Genomic DNA, 15,813 nt, shown 5'->3' with positions numbered 1-15,813 from the left:
AATAATATCGGGGGTGTGTGTCTCAACGATGAATTTTAGATTCTTTAATTAGTGGAATTTTTTATATAGTTTTTTTTATAATTTGTAAACAATAAGTATAAATTTAGATGGAACCGAAAACCCAAAAGAATACTATGGTCTAGTGAGATACTACTATAAAGAGATTTAGATTTTATATAGTTCTTTCAACCAAAAGTTTAGTAATGTTTTTATATTAAGAAGTTATAGGAAGAAATTTAGTTTTTCACTCTCATAGCTAATAATTTATCAACAGTGATGTAAATTTATAAATAGAAAATCTATATGAAATTTGCAAAATGGTGCAATAGAATTGTCGATATTCTTATAAGGCATGTAAATAAAACAGTTAAACATAAAATTTCGGTAAGGCATATATAACTGGTGATTGTAGAATCGTGTTAAACATAAGAATTACTTTTGTTAAAGGTTTTAGAACTATTAGGTGCATAATCGTCTATGTAATCATTTTATAATATGTGTGTTAAAAAAATCATTTTATAATTTGTAAACAGATAAGTTACTGAGTAAAAGTATAAATTTTGATGTAACCTGAAAACTCAGAAGAATATGAAAGAGATTGGCTCTTTTGCAAGAGAATGGACTTCTGCCCAACAGCTATCACCCTCGTCTCAGTGTAGACAATGTCAACCTTTAAACAGTGCTCCCAACTAACACAGTTACACAGGTGTAACTTGTTTTACTGATACGGCTTGTCAGGCTACGACAAACCACGCAGGATGCGGTCGGAGCCGGGCTTGGGCAGAGTTTCACGAAACATTAGTGTAGGGCCCCCATCTAATGGGCCCCCATTTCCAATTTTTCCAAATATTAATATGTAATGTTAATATATTAATTTTATGTGCAAAGTCAAACTAAAAAACAAAGTTTTGGTTTGTACTGTACAAAATAAAAAATATAAGTTTTTAACATCAGTGCAAGTAACTTACGGTAAGTTATTCGACTGTCTGTATTTTAATTTTATTTAAATAATCGTAAATATTATAATAAATTTAAATAAGTAAAAAACATCATTTTTAACCCACTAGAGAAAACTTACGAGAGATAGTCTTTTCAACTTCTCCTCTTCTTTTTACTCTGTAAAAGCAAACAAGTTCATAAGAAAATCAGATTTTTTTTTGTTCTATAGAATTTTCGATGCTGCTTTTTATTATCAAAACTATGATAAGTTCATCTTTATTTCGAATAGGGCCCCGAAAATTTCAGGTCCGGCTCTGCATGCGGTTGGATATTCATGAACTGTCACAACGAACGCCTACAACAGGGATCTAAGATCTTCTCCCACACAGCATCCCCACCAGTGGCTGAAGCGTTAGCCATTAGAACTGCTCTTCTCCACATTTTCGAAGTGGGTTTCTCTAAAATCTGTGTTAAATCAGATTGTCAGGTACTTGTTGCTGCCATCACTTCGAAGTATCACCCGATGGATCTCTACGGAATCAACCAGGACATCGAGCATCTATCCCTCTCTTTTGATTGCATTTCGTTTTCTTTTATCTCCAAAAATTTGAATGTTGTGGCTGATTCTCTTGTAAAATCAGTCTTGTATCTGGCTACAGCCAACTAGTTTCAGTTGGACTGCTTCTTCTTCTTAATATATCTATTGGTGTTAAAAAAAAAAAAAGATTGCCTCTTTTGCACACCGGGTTAGACCTTCGCATGGGTTGGTGGTTAGCAGCGGTTCGGTTTGCTTTTGAGTTGGGGAAATAGATTGTCTCAGTATTACCCCTGCATTTGTTTCGAAATTCAAATTTGACCCCGCATCTTTTTTTCTCCTCATTAGACGATCAAATTAATCAAACGATGACCTCCCTCCTCACTAACCGGTTCGACCCGGATCCGGATCCGGATTGTAATTTCAGAAAAAAATCTGCAGAACGCAGAGTGAACAGAAACCTCTCCGATTCCCATTTCGCTTCGTTACCGGGCGATTCGAAACCCTAATTCACATGAGAGTTCATCATCATCAACAATCAAAAGGTTAGTGAAGAAGAAGAAGAAGAAAAAAAAAATGCAGAGCGCATCGAGCTCCTCGGCTGCTCCTCCGTCGCCAGAAGCGATACTAGAATGGCTTCAGAAGGAGATGGGATACCGTAGCAAATCCCACGCGCCTTCCGTCGATTCCATCAGAAAAATCTGCAGAGGGAACATGATACCGATTTGGGGGTTTTTGATCAACCGAACGAAGTCGGAGAAGACTGTCGATAACATCAGGCGCAACATCACCGTTCATGGTGGTGCTGCCACTGCGAGTACGGTTAAAGAAGAGAGTAGTAAGGTTAATAAAGGCGGGAGAAGGAGAGAGAAGAAGGTCTTGGCTGGGGAGATTTTGAGCGGGGCTGAGAGCAGAGAGGCCGCGTTGCGTGAGAGGGAGGCGGCGGGGAAAGAGGTGGAGAGGTTGAGGAATCTCGTGAGGAGGCAGAGGAAGGATCTGAAAGCGAGGATGCTCGAGGTGTCGAGAGAGGAAGCTGAGCGGAAGAGGATGCTTGACGAGAGAGGTAGTTACAGGCATAAGCAAGTGACGCTCGAAGCTTATGATCAGCAGTGTGATGAATCAGCGAGAATATTCGCTGAGTATCACAAAAGGATACAGATCTACGTTGACCAAGCGAGGACTTCCCTTAGGTCGAGTGGTTTAGATTATTCAGGCGATAGGGAAGCTGTTTATACCTCTGTTAGAGGAAGTGATGATGTCATTCTCGTCGAAACGACGCGGGAAAGGAGTGTTAGGAAAGCTTGTGAGTCACTTGCGTCGCACGTGGTTGAGAGGATATGTAACTCTTTCCCTGCTTACGAAGGAAACGGGGTTCACTCGCATCCTGAGCTTGAAACTGCCAAGCTGAGTTTTGAATACGATGGTGGTGGAGAAGTATCTGATGAGATGAGAGCTGTTGTATTGAACTGCCTGACTAGTAGTCCTCCTCTTCTCCTTCAGGCTATTGCTGCACATACACTACGCCTTAAGACAATGATATCGAAGGAGATAGAGAGGGTGGATCTCAGAGCTGATGCTGAAACATTGAGGTGCGTCCCTATAGGAGGCTGTTACAGGGATTGCTTTTACACTTGTTCGATCAATGAGATTAATACCCTTTTTCTTTTCTTTTTTACTGAATGAGTTTTTAAATTCATGTTCCAGTGTATTGATTAGCTAATGAAAGTACAGGTATAAGTACGAAAACAACCGGGTAATGGAGATTTCTTCTTCTGATGTGAGCTCGCCATTAAGTTATCAGTTTAATGGTAATGGGAGGATAGCCACAGATACTAATTCCAAAGGATCCAACAACCAGCTCCTTGAACGACAGGTTTCTCTCTTCATGGTTTCTTTCGGGTTATTTCAGCATATATTAATGTTTAGAAAGGACATAGTTTCAGGCTTTCTTTAGCTTAGCTTGCACTTAGGGATTGTTTTTAGGGCAGCTGCTGCATTTAAACTTGTTGCACGATGATGATCATACATTTAGGATCCATTTATCTTATCGTGTACGCATGCCTATATCCAGAAAGCACATGTTCAACAATTCTTGGGAACTGAAGATGCGCTAAACAAAGCGGCGGAAGCTCGGGTTTTATCTCAGAAACTTAAAAACCGTTTGCAAGGGAGTGCTGACACAGTTTCTTCACATTCACTTGGTGGAGGCATGTCACAGAATGTTAGAAATCTTAGGCAATTAGAGGTAAAATGCCAGATTTTTTCTTGGTTTCCAACTTTTTGTGATTTATGTTTATCTTAGTTAATCTATTTATACATCTTCGTGCTGTGATCTAAAACACATTTCTCTCCAGCGTCCGTCTGTTTTTTATTTAGCTTATGCAGCTAATACTGTTATGTTTTAGCAACACCAGGGTTAACTATATGTCGTTCTCCCGTCTGTATATAGCTAATCCAGTTATCAAGAATATCCAGTTTAAGTTTAGTATACTTGCTTGACCAAGCTATTCAGTTTTTCCCTGGCAGTTGGACGTATGGGGTAAGGAACGAGAAGCTGCTGGTTTGAGAGCTAGCTTAAATACACTTTTATCTGAAATACAACGGCTGAATAAATTATGCGCTGAAAGGAAAGAAGCTGAACATTCATTAAAACAGAAGTGGAAGAAAATTGAAGAATTTGATGCTCGCAGATCCGAACTTGAAACCATATATACTACTCTTCTCAAGGCCAACATGGTAAGTAATATTCTTCCAGCCAATTGATTTTGTTATTGAACTAAAAACATGTTAATTGCAATCGGCACAACTCTGTGTGATGTTTCGATTTTCGTTCAGGATGCTGCTGCATTCTGGAATCAGCAGCCACTAGCTGCAAGGGAATACGCAATGGCCACTATAATTCCAGCGTGTGAGGTTGTTGCAGACATTTCGAACAACTCTAAAGATTTCATTGAGAAAGAAGTGTCTGCTTTCTTCCAGAGTCCTGATAACACCCTCTATATGCTTCCAGCAACTCCACAGGTCTGTAATTTCTCTCCGCGTATGTCTGATAATTATCTAGAATATATATTTTACACAGAACTGGAGAGATATTATTTGGAAGATACTGAAACTTACAAATTAAAAATTGTGATTAATTATACAAGGAACTTTGTTCATATCTATTCCACTCTTTCTTGATCAGGCCCTTCTAGAGTCTATGGGAGCTAATGGGTCAACAGGACCTGAAGCTATTGCCTCAGCAGAGAAGAATGCTGCTTTGTTGACTGCAAGAGCTGGTGCTAGAGATCCTTCGGCAATTCCTTCTGTATGCCGCATTTCTGCCGCCCTTCAGTATCCTGCGGGTTAGTCTCTTTTCTTTTCCTTCCCCAAATACAGAAACTTAGTGAATCCTTCAAAAGAAAATTTATTTAATGACCACATTCCAAGGTGTTTCCTTATCAAACTATTATTCTTCACTGCCCTTATGAATGAAATTGTTTTGGTTCACTTTCGTAGTGATTTTTCCTACGAAGTAAACCAAAACAAACTTTGAATGGTTGGTTCATCCACATAGATTAGGGCTTGCTTTATGCTTGAATTGCTCTATCTTATCCCTTTACCCTCTTGTTCACAAGTTGCAAGTTTCATGGGATGTATTGCAGTGATGTAAAAAAAGTGCAAGAAAAAAATTAGGACATACATGTTGCGGCTTTAACGTAGGGCTTGCTGTAACCATTATAATTATTGCTATTTTCAGGTTTGGAGGGTTCAGATGCAAGTTTGGCATCAATTCTAGAGTCTCTTGAGTTCTGCTTGAGGCTCCGTGGCTCCGAGGCATGTGTGTTGGAAGATTTAGCAAAAGCAATCAACTTGGTGGATATACGTCAGGATTTAGTTGAAAGTGGTCGCTCTCTACTAAGCCATGCGTACCATGCCCAGCAAGAGTATGAAAGGTGAGTCGTGCTTCTCTGCATGTACCATCATGTGAATGATGCAGGGTTATCATCTCAGTTGTACCATATCATTTTTTTCTGCTTGATACAATGTGCAGGACAACTAAGCATTGCCTAGATCTCGCCACAAAACAAGATAATACAATAACAGAGAAATGGTTGCCCGAGCTCAAGACTGCAGTCTTGAATGCTCAAACTTCCTTGGAGCACTGCAAATACGTATGGGGTTTGGTAGGGAACTAACTCCTTTGACTTTATAAGCTCACTATCATTATTATTAATAATCCTTTGGACATGGTTATTAGAGATTTAATTAAACACACTTATTTCAAAGGTAATAAACAGCATTTTGTTCGTGTATGAATGCAGCTGGATGAATGGTACGAGCAGCCTGCTGCAACTGTTGTGGACTGGGTCACGGTAGATGGGCAAAACGTTGCGGCATGGCATAACCATGTGAAATCATCCTATTGTCTTCTACGATAAGGATGAAGAAAAATGTCCATCAGATTCTGAAGGTTTGCTTAGTGGCAAGCAGGTACAATTGTATAGAGAACGGTTCTATATTATTCTCCATAGTAACGATCCACTGTTTTATCTAATAGGTCTTTAGTTTATTTCCCCAGCATTGGTTTGCAAAGGGCCCTCGCTTTGTATTTTGCGGGTTTGATGACTGTTTTTACGCAGACACTTGTGTTTTGTATAAACAAGTGGTCGAATAGCTCTGTTTTCACGAACTAAAAAAATAGACATGGCACAAATGTTAATATATGTGCTACAAATTACTCGAGCTTTATCTTCTTGATCGCAAGCTGGCCTTTCTAACAGTATCAATGTTAGTACTGTTCCTGTTCCCTCCACTTCCCTTGTGACCAAATAAACAGTCCCGATGAAGACAAGTCCTTTTCATCAAGATCCTCTTCTGTCTCTGCACTTTTTATCATCCTTTGATCTTTCAACTACAACACCATCTATCCATTGCGGACAACGGTGTATCACCCGTTATCCGCTTCAGTCATCGAGGCGTTTAAGACTGACGATACTGCCTTATGCAAGAACATTCGGGCCAAAGAAAACTAGAGACTTTCAATCTTTTTGAAGAATAGATTAGACCCTCCAGTATGCGTTTTCTCTTGAGAAGCTTCCTAACCGATGTTATCTAAGCGTGACTCGCCTCGTTGTCGGAGTATGCTTTTTCAGTTGTCCTATCAGCCAATCTTTATTGAGTTTATAGTGGCGGTATGGACCCTCTCTGTATTTGGATTCATTGTGCTTCTGATAATTAAAATACCATTCAATAAATCAGCTTTAGAAAGAAGTATTTATCCTTTCTCAAAAACAAAAAAAAAGAACTATTTATTAATTTACTTTGAATTATAATGGCAACCCAACTTTGTGTTGTTGTCTTCTTTGATTAATATCTTGAGCAAAAAATAAGCAGCGTACTAAAACATTTTGTCAATTATTTTTATCAAAAGAAACATTTTGTCAATTATTTCATTTGTTATAGAATAAACTGTCTAGCCATTCATTTCAGTTTGAATTTCTTTTAGAATAAAATCATATGGAACTCTTTTTAGTAATCACTATTAAGATGTTATTATCATTTTTGAATTTTTGTCAGAAATTACGAAGAATTAGTGTGGATCATTTGGAATTATGTTTTCAAATATGACGAGATGGTAAACAAAAAATTAAGAGCAATACGATTTTGTGTTATATGTTATAAACAGATTACTATGTGATATCATGTAAATTAGCATGATATCGAATAAATAGTATAATAATTTTATAATAAGCGTGAATTTTATGCTATTGTTTAAAAGATGCGCAATAATACATCCCCATTAGTTTATGATTTCTTCGCCACTACATTTTGTAAATAGACGTCAGTCTATTTTATGCATATAAATAATTCCTCTTCTTATATGAGAATATAAATGAATATATTAAAATATTAGCCAATTTCATTTCAACTTAACTTTGTGACCAAGGCAACTTTTACAGGTCGTCGACTTGAAAAGTAAAAAAGATCTAACTGGTTTATTCGATTTTAGTGTCGGAACAACAGTTTTTTTTTTCTAATATTTTTCTTACATGCATGTTTTGTCAAAACACGGTTTATGACATGATGTTTACAAAATATATAATGTCACGTTCTAAAATGAGAAAAAAAAAAAAAAGAATATGAAAACATTTGAAGAACGAAAATTGAAATATTTTCGTGGCCGCAAAACCAGCTTGAGCGAGCTAAAAGGTGCATATACTTTATGTCTGGTTGGTTCTTAAATGTAAAAATCGAACAACTAGCTCATCCACATGGTAAATTTTGGAAAACATGATTAAAATAATTATGTGTGATAACTAATGGTGGTGGCCTAGTCACTCTCGAGGGAATTAAAAACTTAATACGGTGAATTCGGGTTCAAACTCCACTGGCGACACAGATATGATATTAGTGATGAGTCTAACTCACACTTAAAAGCTAGCTCAAGAGTGGAGGATTGCCCATACACATATATTACTCCCATCAGAACCGTGCCTGATACAAAGTTGATGAAGCATTGGCTTTGGGGCCGATTAGTCTAAAAATTATTTTGGGGCCAATATCTATAGAGTTGTCATTGGTACAGTGATTGAGTGAGTTGTTTTGCTAAACAGGTCACGGGTTCGAGGTAGAAAAGTACATTTTATATTATTCTTTGTTTTTATCAGTTATTTTAAATTAAATATTTTATATTAAAACAAATCAAGGGGCCAAAATTTTTTTGATGCTTCTAACCTAGAAAAAGTCAGGCACGGCTCTGACTCCCATTCACTCATATTTGTCGATGTGGGACTTATACACCCTTCTCACGTTCAGGATTAGACATCTGTAGTGTGAAGTTCGTGGGACTGGACATCCACGGGTGGGCCACAATCGACAAATTGAAAACTTTGGACTCTGATACCATATTAGTGATGGACCTAACTCACACTCAAAAGCTAACTCAAGAGTGGAGGATTGCCCACACACTTATATATTACTCCCATTTACTCATATTTGTCGATGTGAGACTTAATATATGGGCTATTGCTTTCGGCTCATTTGAACGCTCATGAGAAAATTTATCCGTGGCTGTACCTCCACCCGGAAGTTAGGTATGTGTCTTTAATAGATCCGGGTTTAACCCTTTATTTTTCCAAAAAAAAATAATTATGTGTGATCGACGTACAAACAGTTAACTTTAGGTTTTAATTCGTAAGTGTGGAACGTAAGTAACAATAGACAGATATTTTACTACCGAGTTTCGGGTTCAACATTTGATACGTACGTAAAACTCTCTACAATTTGTGAATGCAAACGTTTTTTCAGAACAGTTAGTTTCTTCGTTATGTTAAAAGCATAGCCCTTTTCTTAATTGTGAATGCAAATGTCATAGCGGGCTGGAAAGTTTTTATCAGAAAAAAGCGTGCTGGAAAGTTGTGTCAGCCGTCACAACTCTAGTGTGTTTATGATACTGATAGTTACCACTTAGAATATTTGTACTCTATACACACAATTACACACAAGTTTTCTCATATTTGCATCCCCTACCCAAATTCCCCCCCAAAATTTTCCCTTCCAATTCTACCATTTTCCCCCTAACCAGTGATATTTAGCTCTTTTGTGTGTTTTGAGCAAATTTGCTCTACAACTTACATCGCCGTCGTCCCTCGAGAAAAAGAATAGACAATAATGAGTCAATTAGTTAAATAACAAGATTTTGAAAGTTGTTTAAGAAAATGGCAGTTATTAAAAATAAAGAAGGTACCAGTAAAACTAAGATGAAATTTATGAGTTATTTCAGTTACAAAAAAAATTATAAGTTATTTTTATAGTATATATACATATACATATATTGATTGTTTTATATATATATTGGATGTTTTCATTAGTGAATATGTGAATGTCTAACAAGCTATATAATTTGGATATTACAGAAAGTTGAGATGTCACGAAACGTAAAGGAACCGAATTGAAATAAACAAATGAGATAATACTTAGAAGTTAGAACTAAGCAAGGCATCATATTTTTGAGACAGGATTTGACGCATTGTTCTAATCTCCATTAGCATTGTGAAAACTCTTGTCAATTCTTTATTTATATGTGGTACTGATAAACTAATAAGTAATATATGATATTTTGTAGTGTATATATGTGTGTGTATATCACAAAATCAACAAAGTATAGATTCTTTTTATTGTCTGATCAGATCTACTTTTATTAAGAATCTTATAATTAATTACAACTATGGTTCTTTTTCATTTTATGGCAAACAGGCTAACTTCACTAGTCGAAAAAATAAGTAAATTGTCCGGAGCTACTATTTCTACCGGTTTAGCTATCCTAAGTGTAGAGGCACCATGTTCGAATTTTAACAGCTGCAAAGAGGTAATTAAATAACCGACTCTTATTCTTGATCTAAAAAGATTACGACTCTCAACATTGAACTTGTTGCACTAAAAAAATCAGTCATTGATTCAGCTGACTCTCCTATTCCAACTTGACTACCGTAAGAAATTGTATTTACACGGGTCAAAATATTAAATTTAGTTAATTTCCTAAGACAATTTTGACTTTCTAAACAATGTTATCAATGAACTGGAATAACTTAAAACTAATTCAACTGTACTGATTTTTTTGAACAAACATTCAAAATGTATTGATATTTTTAGTTTTATCATTATAATTTCACAAATGTGTGCGGGTTTAATTTTCAAACTCTAACTAAGAATGGTAAGACTAAATTTTATATCATCGTGGTTTATTTGTATTATATTATTGTTGAGTTATAAAACGAATCTAATTAAATCCACATAATATATGTTAATAACAAAAATAAAATCAGAATAATGGAAGATAACATATTTATTCCATAAACCAAAAGACATACATATTGAGTACTACGACATTCAGCTATGGGCTCTACAGAAAGTGAAACTGAAATCAACCAAATTTAAACGTGCGTGTTGGTGTTACATATAGATGCTTCTTATTGCTTGACTAGATCTCTGTACTTTAGGATTCTTGGAACAACTGTATATTGTTCTGTTTCAATATATGGTAGACACGCGACTCCGAAATAATAAAAATTTAAAAGTATGTCTTTCACTTTGTTGACGAGTATCCAACGTGAGGTGCATATTATTAAAAATCAAACTTACTTTCAAAACTTAAATATTATATTAAGTTAGCAATAATCAACAATTTCAGACTAAAATTATGTTGTAATAATACACAACATATCTGTTTCCTATTGTTGACATGGATGGTTAAAGTGTAACTTTGATTGCAGTTTCTCCAAGGACAATCAGTTCACGGGAGTTGCTTGGATAGTTAGAGATAAGGAATGTAAGTTTGTGAGTGCAGGATCCGCCAAGTTGATGGGTGTGCGGGCTGTGTTAGAAGCGGAGTCACAAGCTTTTCTTATGGCTTTACAAAATGTATAGCTTAAGGGGTGGTGATATATGTTTGGTTTGAAGGAGGTAATTTGGAGCTCGATCGTTAAACTTATTAATACTAACAGGAGCACGGACTTGGGGAACTTATTGTTTGATGTCCGCTTCTGGATGGAATGTTACCTTTGTGTTCGCGGGATCAAGTCAATAGGGAGAGAAATCAAACAGCTGATATCCTAGCAAAATTGGCAGTTATTGATGCTACTTTGTTTGTATTACATGCGGTTTTAGATCATTTGGTGTATTTTTATGTTTTTCCTTTTAAAATACCTTTTAAATATAGTCTAGATATATTTTTAAATAGCAAAAAATCTTCTCCAATGTAATGTATGTCTCTAAAATAGAAGATGTTACTTCTTCATCTAAATAGTAATGTATACTATTTCTATAAATATAAATAAAAATAGTAATTTGTATCTTAAAGTAGAAAATATAGATTTATTGAAGAAAAATGTTCTCTGATATAATATTTGGAGCCAAGTATAAAGGTTTTTTCCAACTATTCATGAATCACGGCAAGGCTATTATAAAGTGTTTTTTTTTTGACAACCTAAAAGTTTCTTTTAAGATGCTTTAGTAAACTATTTATATGGATTATTCTTATCATGCTTTGTCTTAATGTTAACGATTGATAACAATAAGAACTAGATTATGACCCGCTCGACCGAGCGGGAGTCATTTTTTTTTATCTTTGTTTTTACTAAATGTTATACATGATCGCCAATGTGTATTAATATAAAATTTTGATAAATAATAATGTGTACTAATGTGTTTAAATAAGCAATGTGTTTAATTAGTAAATTTGATTTTTAAATTTTATGATAACGTAAAGTAGATTTTTTCTGTATTATTTAAAATATATAGTGCTATATATTTTGTATTTTCAACATTTATCATACAAAACTAACATTGGGGTATTATTTATATGAAAATATGTGTAACATAATTTATATTTATATATTATATAAACATATGCACACCCGCACGGGTTTTATTTTTAAAATGTATTCTATATTGTTTAGTTTTATGTAGTATCGAGTTTGTATAATTCAATTTTGTGTTTAAAGAACAATATCAAAACTGTCTTTCGTATGTAAAAATAACATTTTGCAAGCGCGAGTTGTGTCTTTTTATTGCAACACAAAATTTTATATAAAACTTATGTTTTTTTGTACATTACGAAATTTAAAATTTTAAAATAATTATTACGTAATTTCAAAGTGAATTTTATCTCTGAGGTCTAATATATTTTGTGTGTAATGGTTCAAAGCATCTTCGATATATATTATATTTCAGTTCAGTTTGTTTTTAGTATTATTGTATAAGTATAATACTATACAATATTACTATATTCTATACAATATATGAAGCTATGTGTTATTTGTTTTAGAAAGTAGATTAGGCCCAACGTTGTTATAAGAATAGTCATATCTTTATGTATGTGTCTATGACTTATCTACCTAATGTTATTTGTACTAATAAAATTAATATGGCCAATGAAAATATACTGATCAATTTAAAATGAATTGTATAGGGTAATTATAGAACGATTAATATTTTTTAGTATTTTTAGTATATATTTTATTTAAATCGACATGTAATAAATGTAAAAATCATATATGGAATATGGACAAAAAGAAGAATTGTATTTAAGGAAATATATCAATGCAAAGTTAGACTATGGTACGTATTATATATAAAGAATGAGACATTTAATTTAAATATATGAGGTCCATTTTTAAAAATCCACATAGAAGAAGTTGTAATGTTCCTGTTTTAATAAGATAGATTGAAACCCCCATACGACTATACCATAAATGGCAAGAAGTTACCTGGCAAAACCATTATGCCCTTAACCCAAGTTGTTTATATAGGTATAGTGAATTAAGCATATAACTGGTGTATGATGTCACGTTGTGATAATGGAAACTACTAGAGTTTCCATTAATTAATTAACTTTTTCCCTCTCTCTCTCTCTCTCTCTTTTTTTTGTCATGAATAGTTGAGAGGACAAAGACGGAAAAGCCAAGTTCAAAGCGCAATGAAATGAGATTAGTTAAAGGCAAGTGCGATAATGATACCATTCTGAGCATTATTTGAGTCACGATATATAGCCACACTCTCATCAAATATCTATATCACAACAACCTCTCTAAACTACATAATTAAAGAGAAGTTTTTGCATATTTCTCTATATATACACGCACACGTATACCGATACGTATATCCAAAATTATGGTAAAGTTAGATGGGAAACTATGGAAAGCTGTGATTATGATGTCTATTATCAACATTGCGCTGAGCGGTGTAAACGTTATGTTCAAGAAGATGCTTAATCAAGGTGTTAACCGTATGGTTGCGGCCACTTATCGACTTGCCGCCGGAACTCTTTTCTTGACACCATTTGCTATTTTCTTAGAAAGGTATTTGTGTTTTGTTTTTTTCTTTGATAATTCGGGTGTCCAATGGACCGAGACAGAGAGCCAATTGATTAATCTCCGGAGGTCTGTTCACCGATGCCAGATAGATCCGGTATTGCTTGGCCACACAAACAGATAAATCTAAATTTGGTAGATTTCGAGTCTGGGATCCTTATCACATTTTCAAATCCGATGTAGCATTCGACGACCTTTGTGTGGTTTATTTGTATTTTTTAATATGTCGATATAATATAAAACACGAACCTTTGTATACAGTGACCTAGTCATGGCTTCACTCTAGTCACATAACTTCTTCATCATAAGGATTCAACTAATTGATCCAATATTTTCTTGGTTAGATATGTTGATTAGTTAAGATCATCGAAGTTTCTTTTTTTTTCTGGGTTGAATATATTTATTAAATTATAAGTGGCTGTCTTGTTTATTCGAGTGCCTTGTTGACTCTTGGTTTCAGTCTCTTTTGTGTAAAGTCAACAAATTCTTAAATATTATTTACAATATTTTTTAGCAAAAGATAGATTCGTATTCCACTGGCAAGAAATTAATTTGGTTTTTCTTTTTGTAGACATAACAGGCCAAAACTCACTGGTAGTATCTTGTGTTCACTTTTCTTAAGCGCTCTCTTGGGGTAAGTTTCTTTTGGTATTGGTTTTAACATTGGACGTTAAGAAAAATTATCTAAAATTCTTTTTGCAACTTTCAAATTTGCAGGACAAGTTTGGTGCAATACTTCTTTCTAATTGGACTACAATATACGTCAGCCACTTTCGCCCTAGCGTTTAGCAACATGGTTCCTTCAGTCACTTTTGCTTTGGCTCTCGTCTTTAGGTAATGAAAATCGATCAAAACACATTTCCATATTACTTGGATTCTTCATTTAGTTTTATAAACTATTGTACATCATTATCAAATAAAATAATGAATGATTAGGCAAGAGACGTTGAACATAAAGAACAACATAGGAAGAGCCAAAGTGTTAGGCACAATGATATGCATCTGTGGAGCTTTGGTACTTACGCTTTATAAAGGAGCCTCATTAACTCCACAAAACGCTCAAACAGAAACACAAACGTCAAATAGTCCAACCACTGCGGTAACGCAAAAATGGGCAATGGGTTCGGTCATGCTGATCATATCAATCTTAATATGGTCATCATGGTTCATTGTTCAAGCTAAAGTATGCCGGAAGTATCCATGTCAATACACAAGCACCATGATCCTCTCTTTTTTTGGTGTGATCCAATCTGCTTTGTTGAGTTTGATCTCGGAGAGGAGCATATCCATGTGGGTCATTAAAGATAAATTCGAAGTTTTAGCTTTACTTTACTCGGTAAGAATAACATTATATTATGTACACTTAAGATTCTTATAGATTAATTACATGTAGTCTAATGTTTTACAAGTTGCAAACGAAATATAAAAAATCGTTTTAATGAATAAGTAAACAACTATATCGGTACTTGTATAGGGCATCGTGGGATCTGGATTGTGCTACGTGGGAATGTCATGGTGTCTCCAGCAAAGAGGTCCGGTTTTCACGTCTAGCTTCATCCCTTTGATTCAAGTTTTTGCTGCCTTTTTAAGCTTCTTTTTTCTTCATGAGCAAATTTACTGCGGAAGGTAACCTACTTTTCCTTTCTACTTATATATATATCGTTAACCTAATATCAACTTACGTACAAACAAACGATTTTAGAATTAAATTGGATCAAACCTATCATAATACAATGTTGCATAATACATATTTTAGTATTCATTGACTTGTATGGAATATGCCTAGACTAAAGAGAAAAGACCCTATTTGGCAACAAAAAAAGGTACAGTAACTGTGAACATGGAATCGGAGGAATTAGACCAAATTGATTTTTTATTAGACCAAATTAGTGCATGCATCCTATAGTATAACAAAAAGTTTTAAATCATTAACTTGGTAGAATATCATTGAAACTTATCCAGACCTTTAATATCTGTGATAAATATCTTTGATCGAAGTGGAGATTGATATAAAAAAAAATATGATTCGAAAAAGATTACACAAGAGGAACACCTAATTTTATGGGTTTCTTTCGCCTTACGTACGGTAGATATTAAGTGGTTCTTTTTGACATTTGTTACTAATAGTTTCTGACACATGAACTCTCTGTGTTGCATGACAAAAAGTGTGATAGGATCAATGGTCATCATCGTGGGACTTTATATACTTTTATGGGGCAAAAGCAAGGATAAGCCGACACAAGTAACCAAACAAGAACCACTAAATCTCGATCTTGAAGATTGTGGGACAGCTCCAAAGGAACTTAATAGTGCTGCCCATCCAGTCTCTGGGAAATAATTACTCTGATATATATTTAGTTGTTTCGCATATGGTAATGAACTAAGACTTAATTACAGTGAATGTCTAACAGAAAATCATAACACTACAACTGTTATACAGAAATAAAAATATGTTCAAATTTCGAGTTGCTGAAAAGAAAAGAAAAG

At 34.6% G+C, this 15,813-nt stretch overlaps 2 protein-coding genes across 2 annotated transcripts; both read left to right on the top strand.

Annotated features, from left to right (window-relative positions):
• The first annotated feature begins 1,847 nt into the window (after positions 1-1,847).
• Positions 1,848-6,205, top strand: LOC108823858 (AUGMIN subunit 5). Its single transcript, XM_018597150.2, has 9 exons — positions 1,848-3,063; positions 3,206-3,347; positions 3,546-3,719; positions 4,001-4,210; positions 4,310-4,495; positions 4,659-4,818; positions 5,214-5,409; positions 5,508-5,640; positions 5,779-6,205. Exons 1-9 carry the CDS (start codon positions 2,051-2,053, stop codon positions 5,893-5,895), a joined length of 2,331 nt encoding a protein of 776 aa, XP_018452652.2. The 5' UTR covers positions 1,848-2,050; the 3' UTR covers positions 5,896-6,205.
• A 6,790-nt stretch (positions 6,206-12,995) lies between these two features.
• LOC108823917 (WAT1-related protein At3g30340) lies at positions 12,996-15,791 on the top strand. Its single transcript, XM_018597230.2, has 6 exons — positions 12,996-13,314; positions 13,898-13,960; positions 14,044-14,160; positions 14,263-14,662; positions 14,801-14,952; positions 15,493-15,791. Exons 1-6 carry the CDS (start codon positions 13,127-13,129, stop codon positions 15,662-15,664), a joined length of 1,092 nt encoding a protein of 363 aa, XP_018452732.1. The 5' UTR covers positions 12,996-13,126; the 3' UTR covers positions 15,665-15,791.
• Positions 15,792-15,813: the final 22 nt, after the last annotated feature.

Source organism: Raphanus sativus, chromosome 9, assembly GCF_000801105.2.
Source record: "Raphanus sativus cultivar WK10039 chromosome 9, ASM80110v3, whole genome shotgun sequence".
NCBI lineage: Eukaryota > Viridiplantae > Streptophyta > Magnoliopsida > Brassicales > Brassicaceae > Raphanus > Raphanus sativus.
Note: the sequence above shows the minus strand (reverse complement) of the source record. Positions and strands in the feature narration are given on the sequence as shown.